This window comes from Crinia signifera, chromosome 7 (genome assembly GCF_055691185.1).
Source record: "Crinia signifera chromosome 7, ASM5569118v1, whole genome shotgun sequence".
NCBI classification, from domain to species: Eukaryota; Metazoa; Chordata; class Amphibia; order Anura; family Myobatrachidae; genus Crinia; species Crinia signifera.
The window spans coordinates 185,444,689-185,462,823 of NC_139223.1; the positions used below are offsets into that span (position 1 = coordinate 185,444,689).

At 46.2% G+C, this 18,135-nt stretch overlaps 1 protein-coding gene across 2 annotated transcripts; it reads right to left on the reverse strand.

The window, feature by feature from the left end:
• Nucleotides 1-5,505: 5,505 nt before the first annotated feature.
• Nucleotides 5,506-17,193, reverse strand: NUP35 (nucleoporin 35). 2 transcript variants are annotated; one of them, XM_083154676.1, is made up of 9 exons: nucleotides 17,038-17,193; nucleotides 13,673-13,828; nucleotides 13,195-13,322; nucleotides 10,184-10,244; nucleotides 8,850-8,991; nucleotides 7,974-8,043; nucleotides 7,755-7,883; nucleotides 7,099-7,260; nucleotides 5,506-6,134 (listed from the first exon to the last, which is right to left on the reverse strand). In XM_083154676.1, exons 1-9 carry the CDS (start codon nucleotides 17,063-17,065, stop codon nucleotides 6,057-6,059), a joined length of 954 nt encoding a protein of 317 aa, XP_083010802.1. In that variant the 5' UTR covers nucleotides 17,066-17,193; the 3' UTR covers nucleotides 5,506-6,056. The 2 variants fall into 2 exon arrangements, with proteins under 2 accessions (XP_083010802.1, XP_083010801.1); XM_083154675.1 differs by lacking the exon at nucleotides 17,038-17,193 and adding an exon at nucleotides 16,851-16,872.
• Nucleotides 17,194-18,135: the final 942 nt, after the last annotated feature.

Below are 18,135 nucleotides of genomic sequence, written 5' to 3' on the forward strand. Positions count from 1 at the left end.
CATACACCGATTCCCCCTCCCTCCGTTTTTGGAGGGAGGGGGGAAAGCAAGGGATTAAAGTTATGATAATGCCTTTTTCTTCGTAATACTTCATGGCAGTCATTGGGTTCATCCCTCTCTCTCTCCCAATTAGACAGGTATTTTTTTTCCCCCAGGATCTAGCTCCTCCTCTTCCTCTCCCTATATAGCTGAACACCTCCCCATAATCCATAGTCTTTTTTAATGTCTCCGCCCAGATCCTAGGGAAAAACTACAGACAGAGGGGTAAAAAAATATGGGCTGCCATGAAGTATTCCGAAGGAAAAAAAGGCATTATCGTAAGTATAATCCGTTGCTTTCTTCTTCATACTTCATGGCAGCCATTACATTGGGATGGACCAAAGCAGTAGGGAGGGTTATACAATACCTCAAGCCAAAGCTTGCCTCAACACTTGCCTTCCAAACCGGGACTCGGCAACACCCAGAGCATAATGTTTGGAGAAGGAGTGCAGAGATGACCAAGTGGCCACCTGGCATATCTTCTTGGCTGAAACTTTTCGCCTCTTTGCCCACGAAACCGCCATTGCCCTTGTTGAGTGTGCTTTAATGCCTTCTTAAACCACTCGCCCCACTGTTTTGTAGATGAACGAAATTACCTCTTTGAGCCATCTTGTAATAGTTTCGATGGAACAAATTCCTTCTTTGCTCCTTGTGGAATTACAAATAAAGCTTTTGTCTGCCTAAAACTGGCTGACCTATCCAAATAAATGTTGATAGCCCTGACAACATCCAGGGTATGTAAGTTCTCTTCCTTCTTGTTCGAAGGCTTCGGCAAAAACACGGCAACACAATCTCTTGATTCAAATGGAACAACGAGACTACTTTGGGCAGAAAAGATGACTTGGTACGAAGTACCACTCTGGAAATATCTTCGGATATTATTCTGTTATGTACAAGGCCTGCAGCTCACCCACTCTTCTGGCTGAGGTCACCGCCACCAGGAAGGCCACCTTCCATGTCAGGAAATTCAAATTAACTCTATCCAACGGCTCAAAAGGAGCCAACATTAAACCATTTAAAACTAAATTAAGGTCCTAATAAGGAACCATAGACCTAATCCTTGGTCAAATTGTTTTACTAAATCTCTTTATCAGACTATGCTTTGCAAGCCTTCTGTTGACTAACACACTCAAGGCTGAAATATGAACCTTCAGTGTGGATACTGCTAACCCTTTGTTGAATCCATCACAAAAGGAATTGCAACACGTGTGATATATTAGTTTTCGGAAAACAAAACTTGTCCTTGCACTACTTCGCAAATATCTTCCATATTCTGTAGTAGATATTCGATGAAACCTTCATCCTGGCTTGAAGAAGTACTTCAACGACGTCAGGGGACAGATTCTTACTCTTTAACGGTTGCCTCTCAATCTCCAAGCCGTCAGACACAACTTTTGAGGTTCCTGACAATTGATGGGTCCTGACTGAGGAGATCCACTGATATTGACAGGCACAACAGATCCGCTATCACCATACTCTTCACCATAGGGAACCAAGCCCTTCTGGGCCAGTACAGTAGCACAATTATGACTTGGCTCCTCTCTGTCCTGATCTTCCATAACACTTTGTGGGTGGGAGAGAATGGAGGGAAGACATAAGGTAGGCAGAATCTCCACCTTTGAGATTGGGGTCGTGCGGAGTGGACGCCCTGTGTCGGGTATCTGGAAAAGAATTGAGGAAGCTTTCTGTTGGCTGATGCCATAAGATCTATTTCTGGCTGGCTGAAGTGATTTATTATCAGCTGAAAAACTGACTCCTTCAACTCCCACTCCTGACACCACACCTGTGCGACTCATGTCTGCCACTTGATTGCTTTCCCCTGGCACATGCAATACTGATATCGATTGAAGATTTTCTTCGGCTCATGTCATGATACTTTGTATTTCTACCAACACTTGACTCCACGTCCCTCCTTGCCGAGATATATATATATATATATATATATATATATATATATATATATATATATATATATATATATATATATATATATATATATATATATATATATATATATATATATATATGAAATGGTTGTAGCGTTGTCTGAAAAGATACGCAGGTGAGATCCTGTGACCTCTTTGCTGAAGAATTTTATTGCTTGCCAGACCGCTCTCATCTCCCTGAGATTGGATGAGAAAGCCGACTCTTGAGATGACCATAGCCCTTGACAGGTCTTGCTAGGCCGTGTGCCCCCCAGCCTATGGCACTGTGGAGATCACCTCGTATCTGTGACTTTACAGCAACAGTTTTCTTGCCCTTAAGCGCTCGCTTTCCCACCATATCAGGGAACATCTTATCGTATCCAGAATTTTTATTCTTCGATCCAGAGCGACTTGCCTCATTGTGTAGCCCAAGAGGAACCACTGCAACGGTCTCATCCTCCACCTTGTCCAGGGGATGACATCCACCACGGAGGCCATCATGCCTAGTCGCTGTCCTCAATGACACGCGGGTGTTCTCTTGAATTACGGAAATTAGCTGTTGGATTTTCTCTCATCTCTTATCGGACAACGATATCTGGAAGGACACGGTCTATCAATATTCCTAAAAAACTGAAATGTTTTGTGCAGGAATAAGCTAACTCTTGCCCCAGTTCACCAGCCACCCGTGGTCTTGAAGAAATTGGATGGTATAATCTCTTGCTGCCATAAACTCGCTTTGTGATTGGGCCAAAATCAAGAGATCGTCCGAGTATGCCCATATCATGATCCTTTGTTTTCTTAATTTTTCTATCAACACCACGAGGACCTTCGTAAAAACACGAGATGAGGCCGCAGGCAAGTGAATTGGTAGTGCCCTTCTCCTATGCAGAACCTTAGGTACTCCCTGTCACCGAGTACGATGGGAATATGAAAGTAAGCATCTTTCAAGTCGATTGATACTAAATAATCGTTCCTTCTGAGACCCATCAGGATAGACTTGGTAGTCTCCATGTGAAACCTCTTAAATCCAATATGGTTCTGAAACCTCCAGAAATGTTGCTTATAATGAAGAGATGGGAGTAAAAGCCCAGCACTTTTTCTGCATCTGGGACTTCGACTGCCCCCGAGTCGATTAGTCCCTTTAAACTTAAATTTAGAGCTTCCCTTTCTGTCCTCCAAAAGGAAGCTTGGAACTTAAAAAATTTGCCATTCTTGGCCTTGAAAGAAACTCCAGTCGGTACCCCCATGGCAACCAATTCTAGCACCCATCTGTCTTGAATAGTTTGTTCCCAGGTGTGAATTTAGAAGTCTTCCTGCCACTGGGACCTGCTCCACTGGATATGCGCCATCACGGCTTCTGACGAGATCCGGAATTGTCACCTCTCTTCTTGACAGATTGGCAAAAATGCTCTGGATGTAGCTGAAGTGTACCTCTCACGGAATGGCCTACCAGGCCTACATGATCTGGCTTGTCTCAATGAACGTCTGGCCGAATAAGTCTTGTGGCAAACTTACGGATTTGCCCCAGACATTCTCTGGATCATCTGATCCAACTTGCTCCCGAAAAGAAAAGCCCCTTCATAAGAGAGAGTGGGCAATTTATTTTTGGAGTGAGAATCAGCAGCCCACGACTTCAGCCACAGGGCTCTTCTGGCTACAACACCTGATGTTAGGGATTTAGCCCAAAAGCCAAGCACATCTAAGGAAGCCTCACAAATATAGTCCACGGCTAACTGGACTTGGGTCAGATTTTTTTACTGATATGTTCAAGCGAAGTCAAATCTTCTTGCAATGATGCTCACCAAATTCTGAGTGCTCTGGAAAGAGAGGCTATGGCTACTCCCGACTTCATAGACACCGAGCTGGAAATATGTAACCTTTTGAAAGCGCTCTTTTTTTTTTTCTTCATTTTCTTATCCATTGCGTCCTTTAAGAAAGCCACATCCTCTAAGGGAATAGTCGTTCGCGTAGTGACCTCCGACACTGCGTCATCAATCTTAGTGATGCTACACCACTTTACAAAGTCCTCATCAATGGAATACATTTTATCTACTCTTTTAAACGACCCCACTCTCTTATCGGCATTCAGCCACTCTCCTTGGACAGTATATCCTTGACCACTTTGTGTACAGGGAAACACCTGCCTTTCCTAGATCTGTCCTCAAACGAGGCATCAAACTCAGATTTCGCTGGTTGCTTGCAGTTAAGAGTTTTATATAAAAAAATTTAACCCATTACCACCAATTCAAGGTTAAACAACCATTCATCTTCCAGAACTTCACCTGATTCTGACTGGAATCACAAGATTCTTTATCCAAATAAACCTCCCCAGATCCACACTCTTCATCCCTATCCAAGCTGGTCTGAGACCTTGACCTTTTGGTACTCAAAAACTCATTTTTGGTCACAACATTTTTCTTCATCCAGCTCATTAACTCAGAAATTTGGGATGATACACTGGGGCTTTCCCCTTTCCTAATGCAATCTCGACACAAAACCTCTTCTCCTACAAACGAAATATCACATGCAGGACAACTCTTGGCATTCTTTGGTGCTGAGGGCACCCTGGGGGGGGGGGGGGAGGGAAGGAGAGAGGAACCCAATGTAACGGCTGCCTTGAAGTAGGAAGACGAAATCTGTGTATGCGGCCGCTAAAACAGCGAGACTCTGGCTTAGTGCAGAGGGCTCCCTGTCCTCTGACAGCGAGAATTCCCCCGGAGCGTTGAATAGGGTGAGCGGCCGGCAAGGGGGTTAAACGGCGAGGATGGCTTGTTTTCAGCTATTCCCGCCATTGAACCCCCTCGCTGTCTGCATCGAATACACCCCAGTGTGTATGGCAGAAATCAGATATCCACTATAAGTTGGCTTACCATACTGTTCCTTTAAACTGTGATCCTCATGAATTGCACAGGTGGTGCGGCCAACTTGGCCTACATGTCACCTAGTTTTAATCCATTAGAGAAACTGTGTAATTGAAGGTAGTCCAGATTTAACCCCTTGAGTGGTGTGTTTTGCTGGGGCAGGACAAACCTACTAGGGCAGGTTTGCCTTGCCCCAGCAAAACCCACCACAGATAGTAGGAAGCCGCCCCCCCACCCCTCTGCTCCGGCGTTAGTACGCCAGAGCTCCCCTGCTGCCGCTTCCCCCTGCCAGTCATCACACAGGCGGCAGGCTCATGGATATTTTGCGGCGGCTCAGGAGGACTCGGGTGCCTGAACTCTCGAATCCCCCAGAGCCGCGCCGACCAGCCCCGAGCTGGCGGCAGGGTAACTCCGGCATACGATCGCAGGAGCGGAGGGGGTGACCCCTAAAGGTAGTGCGCCAGCGGTGCTCCTCTGGAGGCACAACTGGCGCGCACCTAATGCAAAGTGGTATGCCCGGAAATTTTCCAGGACAGTCCACTGCGGCATACCACCCAAGGGGTTAAAAGCATGGTAAGCCTTCCTATAAGGCACAGTCAGAGGGTTAGCTTATGCAATAAACAGTTTATCACAAAATAACTATTTAGTCAGCTTTAGTACAATCCGTAATGCTTACGAGGTAAGATTTGGCAGTCAATACATTTATTAGAAGGGTAAAACAGTAAAATGTGTCAAAGTAACAAACTAGATATACATTTTTAAAATCAATGATATAAAATAATAAGACAGGTGGATAAGGATAGCAATCGCCTGATTTTAGTTGAATGAGTAGTGCATGTGTTTGCCGTATACAACATTGTGAATTATTGGCAGGCCCGACAGACAAAGACGGTCTTGGGTTAAACTGCTGCACACGAGGTTTGCAATGGTTCACGTGAATCGGCTGGTTGGGTTATCCATACTCTGCTATATATTATATAGATCACATTTATTAACCAGACGATGTCCAGGTAATGAGGTACAAAAGAGCAATTCATTCTTCTACATATGTAGATCAGAACACGGCAACAGTCAGAAGTTTGTATTGGCATCTGTACAAATTCGGTATAAAGGCAGGACTGGTATATATCTCGTCATAGGTATCCTGCCAAAACGCGGTTATAGAACTAACCGAGAAATGTGGCAGGGAATTTATTCATCTGGCATATGGCACACAACGGCTGGAAGCCAGTTACCATCCAAGTATGTATTCCATTGCTTTAGATACAATGCTGTCGTCCTTTTTGGGGGTCTGTTTGTCAGATAAAACCTGCGAAAAAAACACAGAAAAAAAGTAAAAACGTTGCAAAGATTCCAAAAGATTTTTTTTTTTTCAAAATGGTATTTGTTATACACTAATTCAATTGATGCCGATTGCAGTCATTATCGAGGATGGTTTCACCTGCTAGGAGGCAGGTTACACAAAATCCTTGATATGTGCTGTCTTTTTCTACGCGATTATGAAAAAGCATGGATCCGTAAAATTATTCTGGATCCTGTGTTTTTCACACCGAAACAAATAAAAATAGGGACATTTTGCTGCTAACAGGGATCTAGCATTGTGCTTGCCTGGCTGAGAGACTGAACAAATGAGCCCCATATCTTGAATGTTCTACTTATACCATTTTTACACACCAAAATCCTGTGTCACAAACCAGGGATTTCGGTGGATCCCCTCCATGGTCCCGGATTCCACTGCCCTGTTTTTCCAGGTTGATCACTTTTCCACTGAAAAAGGAAACCCGGGGAAAGCAAGGTGGGATATGGCCAAAAGGTCAACATAGAGTGTCACTGTTGTTGGTGCCGGCAGGCCGTATTTCATGCTCTACGATCCACTAGGGGGCGGTGGGAGAATAAAATAGTTTGTCGAGCGTAGCGAGGCACTCTGCCCGAAGCATGGCAATCGCAAGCCATGCCAGGGGACGCGGTGCTACGTTTCGGTGTCCATGTTGACTGTTTGTGTCCATGTCAACATTAGGCACACAAAACAGTGAAGGCACTTCAGGCACATGGACCTAATTGCTGTCTATCCAATGATGCAATTCCAGCAGGTCCAGGTAGTGTGGCAGGAAGTGAGAGGCGTCTGCACAATGGCAGCTTCCCCTGCACGGGTCGAAAAAACCCTGCTTGGTTGCCGGCATTTTTTACCGAGTGACCATTTCCACTGACCATTGGGACCATTTTTTAATAAAAAATAAATAAAAATAATTTAAACATAGACCAGACGGATATACCTGGTAGTCACTAGTTGAAGCCTTGTAGGCAGCAGCAAGGGGTCTCATTGCAGATCTTGGAGTACCCACTTGTTGAGTGGGAGTACCTATGGTTTTCACGGGTGGTGTAAAAACTGAAGAGTATGAAGAGGCTGAAGCTTTCTCACCGCTTTCCATAATGCTCTGAAAGGAAGAGGCACAGCGTGATGTCCGGTGATGGTGTTACAGAACAGCATTTAGGAGAGTGTTTGCAGTACAACAGCAGATGATTGAACTACTCTAGTTACACAGCACGGAGCAGCTGCTGTAGGCAACACAACCAATACCCATTATACTTCGTTAGTTCTTATTTAAAGTCTTAATTTCCAGTATTTAGACCGTTCCTGTTATGGCCTGTACTTGCCCCAGGTATGATATCACTAGTAAGGAGACATCTATGTAGTACAGGCCTGGCCAATCGCTGGCTCTGCAGCTATTGTGAAACTACACATTCCAGCATGCCCTGCCGCAGTTTTAGCCGTCCCTAAAAAGCAATACCGTGGCAAGGCATGCTGGGATGTGTAGTTTCATAACAGCTGGGGAGCCACAGTTTGACCAGGCCTGGTATAGGGGAGATTGCACTTGTGAAACTCAATGTTTATATTAGAAAAGGTTTCTCAATGCGATAGTACCCTTACCTTATCAATACACGGCTTCACACCAATCATAATACAATCCCCAAATATCCTGCCATCTTTACTCAGTGCCTTCCTGGCCTGCAGCTTAGACTGGTATTGTATGTGCATCCAGTTCCCAGTGTTTGACATCTGTGAAAAAAAACTGAATGTTATCCCCAACAGAAAGGTTTGACCGGGGGGGGGGGTTCGGCGAAAGGGAGAAAAAAAAAAAAACCTCACCACATGTTTTATTACATTCCCATACTGAGCGAACTGCAGCAGAATGTAAGAAGCAGAGGCCTGGGGGAACCTGAGAACAAACATACAATGAATAAAATACAAATTTATTTTAAATAAAAGTATATAAATAAACACAGTTGTATAACAATTACCGACGGCCAAGCACGCAAAAATACTGAATTAGAAGTGGGTTGTCCAACCCTAGCAAACCAAAAACCTGGGTCATTAACATGGTTTCTAGCCGTATCCAGACAAAATCACACTCACACTGCAGGCTGGTCTCAGGTTATTGCCGGGGCTTGGTCACCTCAACTCCAAGCGCTAGTGATCTGACTCTCTGCATGGGACCCGAAAGAGGTCTAGAGCAGGGAAGGTACTGCTTGGCCACCAGGGACAATATGGTGACACAATTAACATTGACCTATCAGATTACACCCTCTTCACACATGGTACACTCTACTAACCGTTACAATTGTTCTACTCTATTATTAAGTAGGGATGGACATTGACATATGACCAGCAATGATTTGCTGCTGATGTTCATGGCTTAACCATCAACAGCAGCATTCCAAAGGTACCATGGCAATGGGATTTGGCCCAGCGCCTGTCCCTTAATCTTGACATAGACCAGCTGCCGTCATGTCCTCACTGACACCAATCAATGTGCCTAAACCATTCCAAATACTGATAGCCCAATACAGACTGTCACAATACCGGTGGTAAGTTAAGGCACAAGGGTGAGAGTAAGGATTGGCTTAGAACGCGCACTGGGGTCAGTTGGCATTGGCATACAAAGTGTTGGTATTTTGATATCAGCCCGATTCCCACAATGTACAGCAATGAACAAAATGCCAGAAAATCTAATTCAATACGTACCCAAAAACTGTAACCCACGTATCATCCAGCTGGTCATCGGATGTAAGAGCATCTCCCTGCGTGTAGAAGGGATCCAGTTGAGCAGGAGATAGCGTTGATTTTCTGCCTTGCCCCATGTTTGCCGGACTGAATACACTTGAAGCTGTTTATACAAAAAGTTTTTACCCATTAATAGAGAAACACCGACTAAAGTATCATCACAAATAATCAGAGCTGTACATAAAGACTGGATCGGTGAACCCTGACAGACTGCAAGCTCTCTGGGTTAATATGAGTATTTTTATCGACCAGTGGTCCTAGAATTGTTACAACAATAAATGCCAACATTGTAGATAAAAGGTTTCTGGTGATTTTATTGGACAACACAGACACAATGGGATTAGACCACAGAGACTGCTGTGGTGCAATGAGGACACCTACTGGCAAATCATTAATACTGCAATCGGTTTTCCTTCTTTTAGGGTCTCACTATTAGGAGATCCAACTGAATGCAATGGTACACTGTAGCCAGCATTGGGGGTTATTCAGACCTGATCACAATGCACATTTTTTAAGCAAATGCGCAAAACCATGCAGCGCTGCAGGTGCATGTGCAGAGAGAGTTGCTTTGTTCAAACGGAAATCTAATGATATTACATCTGCAACTGCAGCACGGTTCTGAGCACTGGCTTAAAATGATGCTTTGTGATCCGGTGTAAATAACCCCCATCATTGCTAACGCTTCTTTGCAGCCCATTATGCTTGTTCACTAAATAGTTGGTTTGTACAAATGTTTTTTTTTTTTTTTAAAGAGAAGCATAAGGAAAAGGCAAGCCCACAGCATTTTTACACTTAACCCTTTGAGTGCCAACATTGCTGTGAGATCCTCAAAACATCCGCTAGGAATGCCAGCACCGATGGGGGCATTTAACCAAACATTCGGTTAATATAGATTTTGGTGACAAGGGGAACCGCGTACATTAGCAGCAGACAAGCAGTAAAAGAAGGCAGCCGGTATATTTATTGTACAGGATAAAAGGATAGCTGGAAGCGGATGGATACGGCCTCTTTAGAATGTTTGAGTCACATGCTCATCTACGGCTAACTTGTTGGAAGCTTTGGGCCAGAAGGTATACCCCCTAACTGCCATGTTACAGGATGGATTTGAAAATGACAGTTGGGTGCAGATTGGCTGGTTGTTTATCACTTCACTATCACTTTAAAAACAGAGAAACGGGGCCTTTTAGTTATGCACAGGCTTCTCTGTAATGGGTAGTTCTATACAGGTGTTATAGATGGTCTATGAAGAAGCTCTAATATTCTGCTTTGTAAACCTCATTATTAGACATACTTACATGCACCTGGAGTAGTTGGCATTACCCCAGTGTGAGAGGTCTGCATTCCAGAAAAACTGGTCTGTACAGGAGGGGAAACAAAATAAAAAAGGGACATTAAACTTCTCCTGCAATAAATCCCTGTGCTGAGTGGGTTCACGTCAGTAATGTACATGAAACCCCATAGAGCCATGTAAGGGAATGCTGAACTAAAAACATGGCATGAGAAAAACAAATCAGACACCATTACATAAGTGTCCGTGTACATCTATCCTCAGATCACCCACCACGGACTAAGGAAGCCAATCCTGGGGCATTTTTTCAGTCCCGAAAAAAAAAAAAAAAAATAACCAGGAACTGGGAGGTGTTAAAGAGAGCAGACAGGGATGGGAGAAGCCAGGCAGCATCTGAGCAGGTGCCCAGCATTAGACTGCACAGTCTTATTCCAAAATCCAAGCGGCTTTGGGGACATATCCCAGAGTCCCACCAATCCTGATATTGGCCAGCCTTCCACAGACTTCCCAGCACAGCGATGCTCACAAAACACACATCTTATTGGCATCACAAACGTAATAAAAGTAAAATTGCACGTGCACCCTGAGTGTTGACACGTCACACAGCTATGGGAACGCTATACATGGAACAGCATCCAAATCGTGCTATATGGCTTAAAAAGTATCAGTGTATGAGGACACATCTGTTGTCAAAACAAAATACTACCACCATTAAAACAGAAATAAACTTTATTGTAGAAAACATTTGACATTCATTTACAAGAGAAATGAAGCCTTAGGTTTAGATTGAATATTTACTTTCGTTGACCAAATTGATCAGATATGTTTTAATGTGCAGATACCAATGGCCTTATTACAGGGATGGGAAACCTACGGCCCTCCAGCTGTTGTTGAACTATGCATCCCAGTATGCCCTGCAACAGTTTTGGCATTGCCAAATGCTAGCAAAGCATGCTGGGAAGCGTAGTTCAACAGCAGCTGGACGGCCTCAGGTTCCCCATCGCCTATATACTTTCATTCAGACGCACGAACACGGACCATCCTATGGGAGGTATCGCAGGCATGTTGCTGATGTTTGCCTAAACAGATGGCTTATTGCTCACATTGGGGGCCACACAAACTGAGAAGCGCCAACCTGCCATAGGGTGGGAGCAAGTTTCAACGGTGCCAAAGATTATGGCATTTGAAGACACGTCTCGGTCTATGAAGCAGCACGCTGGTACACCAAGGGAATGGCTGATGCTAGCTTTATATTTTTACATGTCAGGGTCCACTTGTATATACTTAATTTAAAGGTCTTTATGTTCATGCTCTGTCCGACCTATGGTGGCATATTCTCCCACACTGTGGAGGTAATTTCATCTAGCAACAGATTGACTATAAAGTTCCACCAATAAAATGCCTGCTTAATGAGTCAATATTCTGCAGATTAATCTAGTCCAGGCCTGGCCAGCCTGTGGCTCCCCAGCTGTTGTAAAGCTACATTTCCCAGCATGCCCTCGACACGTTTTTAGCAGTCCCAAAAAGCAAAACTGTGGCAGGGTATGCTGGGATGTGCAGATGTACAACAGCTGGAGAGACAGGTTGGCTAGGCCGGATCCAGTTCAAAGATTTATTCTGCTGCAAAGAGCGAAATGCACTTTTCTTGTTCATTTTAACTCATTTAAGCAGTTGATGTAATAACAGAAGAGTTATCAGGGTCAGATGTATCAAACGCCAAAAAGTAATAAAGTGGAGAGTGAAAAAACAAACAGCCAATCAGCTCCTCTGTCATTTTTCAAACCCAACCTTTATCGCAGTTAGGAGCTGATTGGCTGGTTGTTTTTTTCACTCTCCACTATCACTTTTTGAAGCTTGATACATCTGGACCTCAGTTCCTTATATTTCAGTATGAGACCTTTCCAATGTATTGTCAATTCTCTTTACATTAACGAGCAGAAATAATGCATGGACAGATCTCATTCTGCAGATACAGGCCCTTATTCTGATCTGTGCGGAAATTCCCGCATTCTTACGGAGCGGTCCGCACGCCACGGTGTTTTGCCGCGTGCGGCCATCGTCCGTAGAAACGCCCACGTGTCCTCCGCATTCGGACGGACTCACTCTTTAAGAACAGGGCGTGTTTACGGACGACATACAAACCATGCGTGTGCGGGAGAAACACTCCGATTCGGCACGGTATTACAGAGTATGCCAGAGTATGCTCGGGAATACCGCATCCGACCGGGAGCCAAGCGGTGCTACCGCACGTAAGCGGAGTATTTACGCCAAACAACCCACTATTATGTATCTTCTGCAAGACATCACATGACCCACTTATTCAATTACCTATCCTCATAAAAAACTGCTTATTTGGAACATGTCGAATACACATGTGTATTGCTAGTATTAATATTCTGTCATGTCAATTGTTAGCAGTTTTTAAGTGTGGGACAAGTACAGCATATGTGGGGGATTACTAAGGTTTCCTTGAAGCAGCAATGGTTTCAATTAAAGCACTGACAAGCGTCCTATTAGTGAGTAATGAGTAAAGGAGTAGATTGTATTGGGTTCAGGTGTTAATGGTTGTAGTCATTAGGCGTACGTTCGCCTACCGCATGAACGAGTGGTGTCCGCAAAGCAATAGTACACTTGTGGACACCGCACATTTCAGCCCTTTTTGCTCGCGTGCATTCGGAGTGGTTTCCGAATGTACGCCCCCCAACATAAGTGTACTCCCCCGTGTCCGCCCATGTTTCCGCCCCGTTTTGCCCACTTTGAAACTACGCCCATGTGTCATTCCGCATGACGCCCATAATACGCCCCTATTTCCCGACTGATTGCGGGGACCAGTTTTGGACGGCCTTTGTCCGAACTGGTACCGAGTCAAGGCGTGGCACATGCGCGTAGCGTTCTCCACGCATGCGCAGACGCCGTAAAGACGCTATCCGTAAGAACGCGGTAAAGTCCGCATCAATCAGAATAAGGGCCACAGCCTTCCTCTTACACAAATACCCAAGATGCACAGCATTCATTTACCGGCTTTCTGGACGTTAAAGGTGTAGAACCAAGACCTGGGCTGGAAATGTCATCATAAATACTTCTTACTGGGGGTGCACCACTCTTATCTTTATGTGTAGGGACTAGAGGCTGAGAAGGGGTACCGCCTGAAAATAAAACGTTCATACCCATTTATCAGTTGCCACATTTTATCTTTATCTTACTATTACTATACAGTCTGAATCATATAAACATACAGGAAGCATATGCGCTTAGCTTTTAATTATGTTTAAAAAAAAAATAAAAACAATCCAATATGGCTGCTCCCACAGTGTTATGGCTTCCCACTAAACTAAGAACATAGAGGGAGGGTATCCAATTAGCTCTGAGAAAATATTGGGAGCAAAAAAAAAAGAGGTCTTTTGTTTCACCTGCCTCAGTCCCCAAAAAGCATTGGGTTATAGCAGTTCATTGGATACCCCACAAGCAAAAATAAAAAAAAATTCCCAATATTTACCTCCTATTAACGGGGTTCGTATCTCCATAACTCCCGACTGACGTGGCTGAGGGGTTACTGGTGTTGGTATGTCACCCATTAAGAAGCCAGGCAAAAACTGGGCACTAGCACCAGGCTTAGGAGATGTTGGTGATCCTAAGGCCATTGGTTCTCCACCTGAAAAAAGAACAAAAAAATAATAATGTTAGGTACTCTTTACCTAGCACGGCGCCCATCGCGGGTACATTTATGTGTGCCCGCGACGCGACCGACGCAATGCTCACAATTTCCCATTGAAACCCATGTTAAACATGGAAATCGCGTCGGTCGCGTCGCGGCCGGCCATAAATGTGCACACGATGGCCGCGACGCGATGCCCACGATTTGCCATAGGAATTAATGTTAAAACACCCGATGGACACGATTTTAATGTTAAATGGCTCAATGGACCCGATTTTACCATAGGAAACAATGTTAAATGGGCCTTAGAGCCCAAATACTTACCCTGAACTCAGAAATGGCCCCCCCAATTTTTTACGCCACCCCACGATCAACGTGAACCCGAAGCGTGGCGAGCGCAGCGAGCCCGCGAGGGGCGGCGGTACGCGTCCTCCGACCTTTTCATACCCCCACTATCCACGTCGGCGTGGAGTTGAGAATAGAATAGTGTGGCGAGCCACCGAGCCCGAAGCGTGGCGAGCGCAGCGAGCCCCGCGGATACCTTCACAGCTAGACGCGTCCCCTCGCGGGCTTCACAGGTGTCCGTGGCGACGCGGACACCTGTGAAGCCCGCGAGGGGACGCGTTTACCTGTGAAGGTATCCGCGTCCCCTCGCGGGGCTCGCCACGCTTCGGGCTCGGTGGCTCGCTGCGCTCGCCACACTATTCTATTCTCAACTCCACGCCGACGTGGATAGTGGGGGTATGAAAAGGTCGGAGGACGCGTACCGCCGCCCCTCGCGGGCTCGCCACGCTTCGGGTTCACGTTGATCGTGGGGTGGCGTACAAAATTGGGGGGGGCCATTTCTGAGTTCAGGGTAATTATTTGGGCTCTAAGGCCCATTTAACATTGTTTCCTATGCTAAAATCGGGTCCATTGAGCCATTTAACATTAAAATCGTGTCCATCGGGTCTTTTAACATTAATTCCTATGGCAAATCGTGGGCATCGCGTCGCGGCCATCGTGTGCACATTTATAGCCGGCCGCGACGCGACCGACACGATGTCCATGTTTAACATGTGTTTCAATGGGAAATCGTGAGCATCGCGTCGCGTGCGGGCATGTTTAGCCCGCATACGACGCGACCGACACGATTTTTTACCTCACGATGCCCACGATCAAGATCGTGGGCGCCGTGCTAGGTAAAGAGTACCTAATGTTAAAATCCCTCACAAATCTGGAATGTGTCATTTATATGGTGCATAGCATAAGATGAGCTCCAGCCAATCAGCTCTTGGCAAGTGTTTGAAAAATAACAGTTTGCTGGCTCATTGGCTGGTACACGATCATATGCAATTAGTTTGATCACTTATTGATATATGGACCGCATAGCACCCACCAGCATCACTAATATTCCCCCGAAGCAGCCTGCATAGAAAGAAACTTGCAAAACAGTGCAAAAGATATATATATCCAGAAACTGAATTTCACAATGGATATGGTGCTTATGTATGCATGTCCAATTAGGGAGGCCAATCCCGGGATCGGCGGGATTTTGGTCTAAAATCGCCGGGATTTGAATCCCGGGATTGAAGATTTGAATCCCGGGATTAGCAACCCCATTAGTTTTAGCTTAAAGCCGGCAGCGCTGAGCACCAGAGTATGGCTCAGACGCTGCCCGGCTGACTGTTCATTACCCCCGGTGCTGCTGTCGGGAGTTGTGAGGGACAGTGTGCTGTGCCGACGGCGCCCAGGCTGTGCAGCCCCCTGACGTCACGCTGCGCAGCCCAGCTGCTGCTCTGCCTGTAGTGCTGACCCGGACAGACGCCCGCTGTTTTGCCCCCTGCCTTCCGCCCACCCGCCGGAGATAGATGCTGCCAGTGCCCTGTTACCGCCACTGCTGCCGTAAGTGACAGTGCAGAGCCTATGGGCACGGGGATGATGTGCGGGGTGCAGCAATTTATATTGACATCTGGGATTGGCCGTTTTTTTTTTTATTAGGGAGGCCAATCCCGGGATTGAGCATTTTTCAATCCCGGGATTGAAAAAATGCCCCGGGATTGACCTCCCTATGTCCAATCCATCCTATCATCGATCAGCAATTTATGGAGATCACCTCTATGAATTGCACAGTGGGGTAGATTTTAGAGATGGCCATCGACCACTCAAAGTCATCAATGGTTTATGGTTGATGTTGAACACTTTTGCTATCGATGGGGCAGAACCAGATGGTTTCCCTACATCGATGGCATATTAAAATGATGTTTCTTTTTTGTTTTTTTACTTCAAGGTGCAGGATACGGAGCATAGCTCCAACCCCTGACACCACGGAAGCACCGCTCCCACCTTCTGATAGGCCTGTGGGCCATTCAAAAAGAATGTATAACCATCGACAGCTAAAACTGGTTGATAACTATCGATATTTAAAAGTGGCTGGTACTTTAGCACCATATACCTCACAACATCGCTGGTTTTTGGAATGTTCCCGCATCCCTCCAGGGGCCAGCAGTGTCCCGTGGTGGTGGTGGTGGTGGGGGGCAGTTCCCCTGTGTCATCCAAGGCTGTGCATGTGCACAGCCTCTGTTCCTGCAGCCAGAGGGCCTGGTGCATAGCCAGCAGCTCACAGAGCAAAAACAGGGCATGTCCTTGCCAGTACAGGGCACACCACCACAAATTTAGCACGCGCCTACACCGGGTGAACTGTCCCTCCTGGCTCAGGTCAAGTGTTGGGAGGTATGTCACCGGCCAATCAGCTCCTGACTGTTAATTACAGGCTGGGATAAAAAGGCACAGTTAGGAGCTGATCGGCCAGTGATAAAGTACCAGGCACTTTATCACTTCTCCCTGCTTCATACATCTACCCCAGAGCATAGAGATGCGCCACCAATTACCCTATAATGGGCCTATTAGGCTGCGATATTATGCAAACCATCTGTCAGATTAATCAGGTATGATGCTCTATAAAGGAGTGCTGTGGCACACTCATGGCACTACAGCTAGTACAGAACTTACTATGTACATAAACCCAGTATCAGCATACCAGTGGCAGCGGTCTGTGCGGCTGCTTCTACACGCGCATGGCTTTGGAACCACCCAGGAGTCTCACAGCCCACTTTGGCAACCACCACTCCAGCTGGCATTGTGACGTGGGCGTGACACCACTACCACCAGGACTGGCCACGCTGCACCCGGAACTCCCTTCCCCGCGTGTGGTGGGCGCTACTCACCCAGCGGCTCCAGGAAGAAGGCTGCCATGGTTAAACCCGGCTCACAGCGTGCGACCACGATTCAAATTAGACAGGGAAGGACGGGAACTCAACCGGGCGCCAGGAAAGCTCTAGCTACGTCACGTCCGGCAACGTCACACGCACACTTGTTACCTAGCGACGCTTGATCGCGTTATATTTGAAACAATTCGGGTAGGGCGCGCCATCTAGTGGTGGGCCTGGTGGCAGCTGGCAACAGCACGTGTAATTAAACCAAACTTGGGGCATATTTATTAATATTTTTTAAGACTGAAATAATGCAGGGTGGCCTACCTAACCACTTCCTTCAGGGAGAAAATGCTCTGTTCCTGGACTTCCCTGGTAATGTATGATTGCCATCAGCTACGGTGACACCTTTCTAATCAATTACCTAGCTCCCCACAGGTGATGGCAATCACATACCTCCCAACTTACATGGAGACCGATGCGGGACGGATGGATGCACGCTGGCTCTCCCGCGAGGCCACGCCCATATTTTGCCACTATGGGGGCATGACCCAGAGGCTCTGTGAGCCTCTAGCCATGCCCCCAAGCCCCCCTTTTATTCCCCGCTACTCAGCAGCCGACAGGGGGACTCCCAACAGCCCCCCCTCCCCGTGGGACACTGCCGGCCGCGGGAATGTCCTTGAAAACTGGGACATTCCCGCGGTAATCGGGACTGTTGGGAGGTATGCAATCATACGTTACCAGGGAAGTCCAGGAACAGACCAGATCAGGGTCAGATAGGCAACCCTGAAATAATGTTTTTACACCCGTTTCAAATTATTTGAGTATCACCTGGACGTGTTAAAGAGCTTTTGGAGCAGTTTTCGGGAAAAACTGCTTCAACCCCTTTAAATTCCATTTCCCGTACGTACAATGGGAAATAAGATCTGGCCAAATGTATTTAAAAATAAAGTAAAAAGAAAAACCCAGCAGCGAGCCCCATGATAATAATGCCAGTTTCAGATGGTTTAATCACAGGGCTCATTGTGACTCCCCTACCCCTGCACAGCTTTCTCTGCCCCTAGGCAATGTGGAAACCAGGGCAGCATGATTAGCTATGTGCGTCCAATGCTG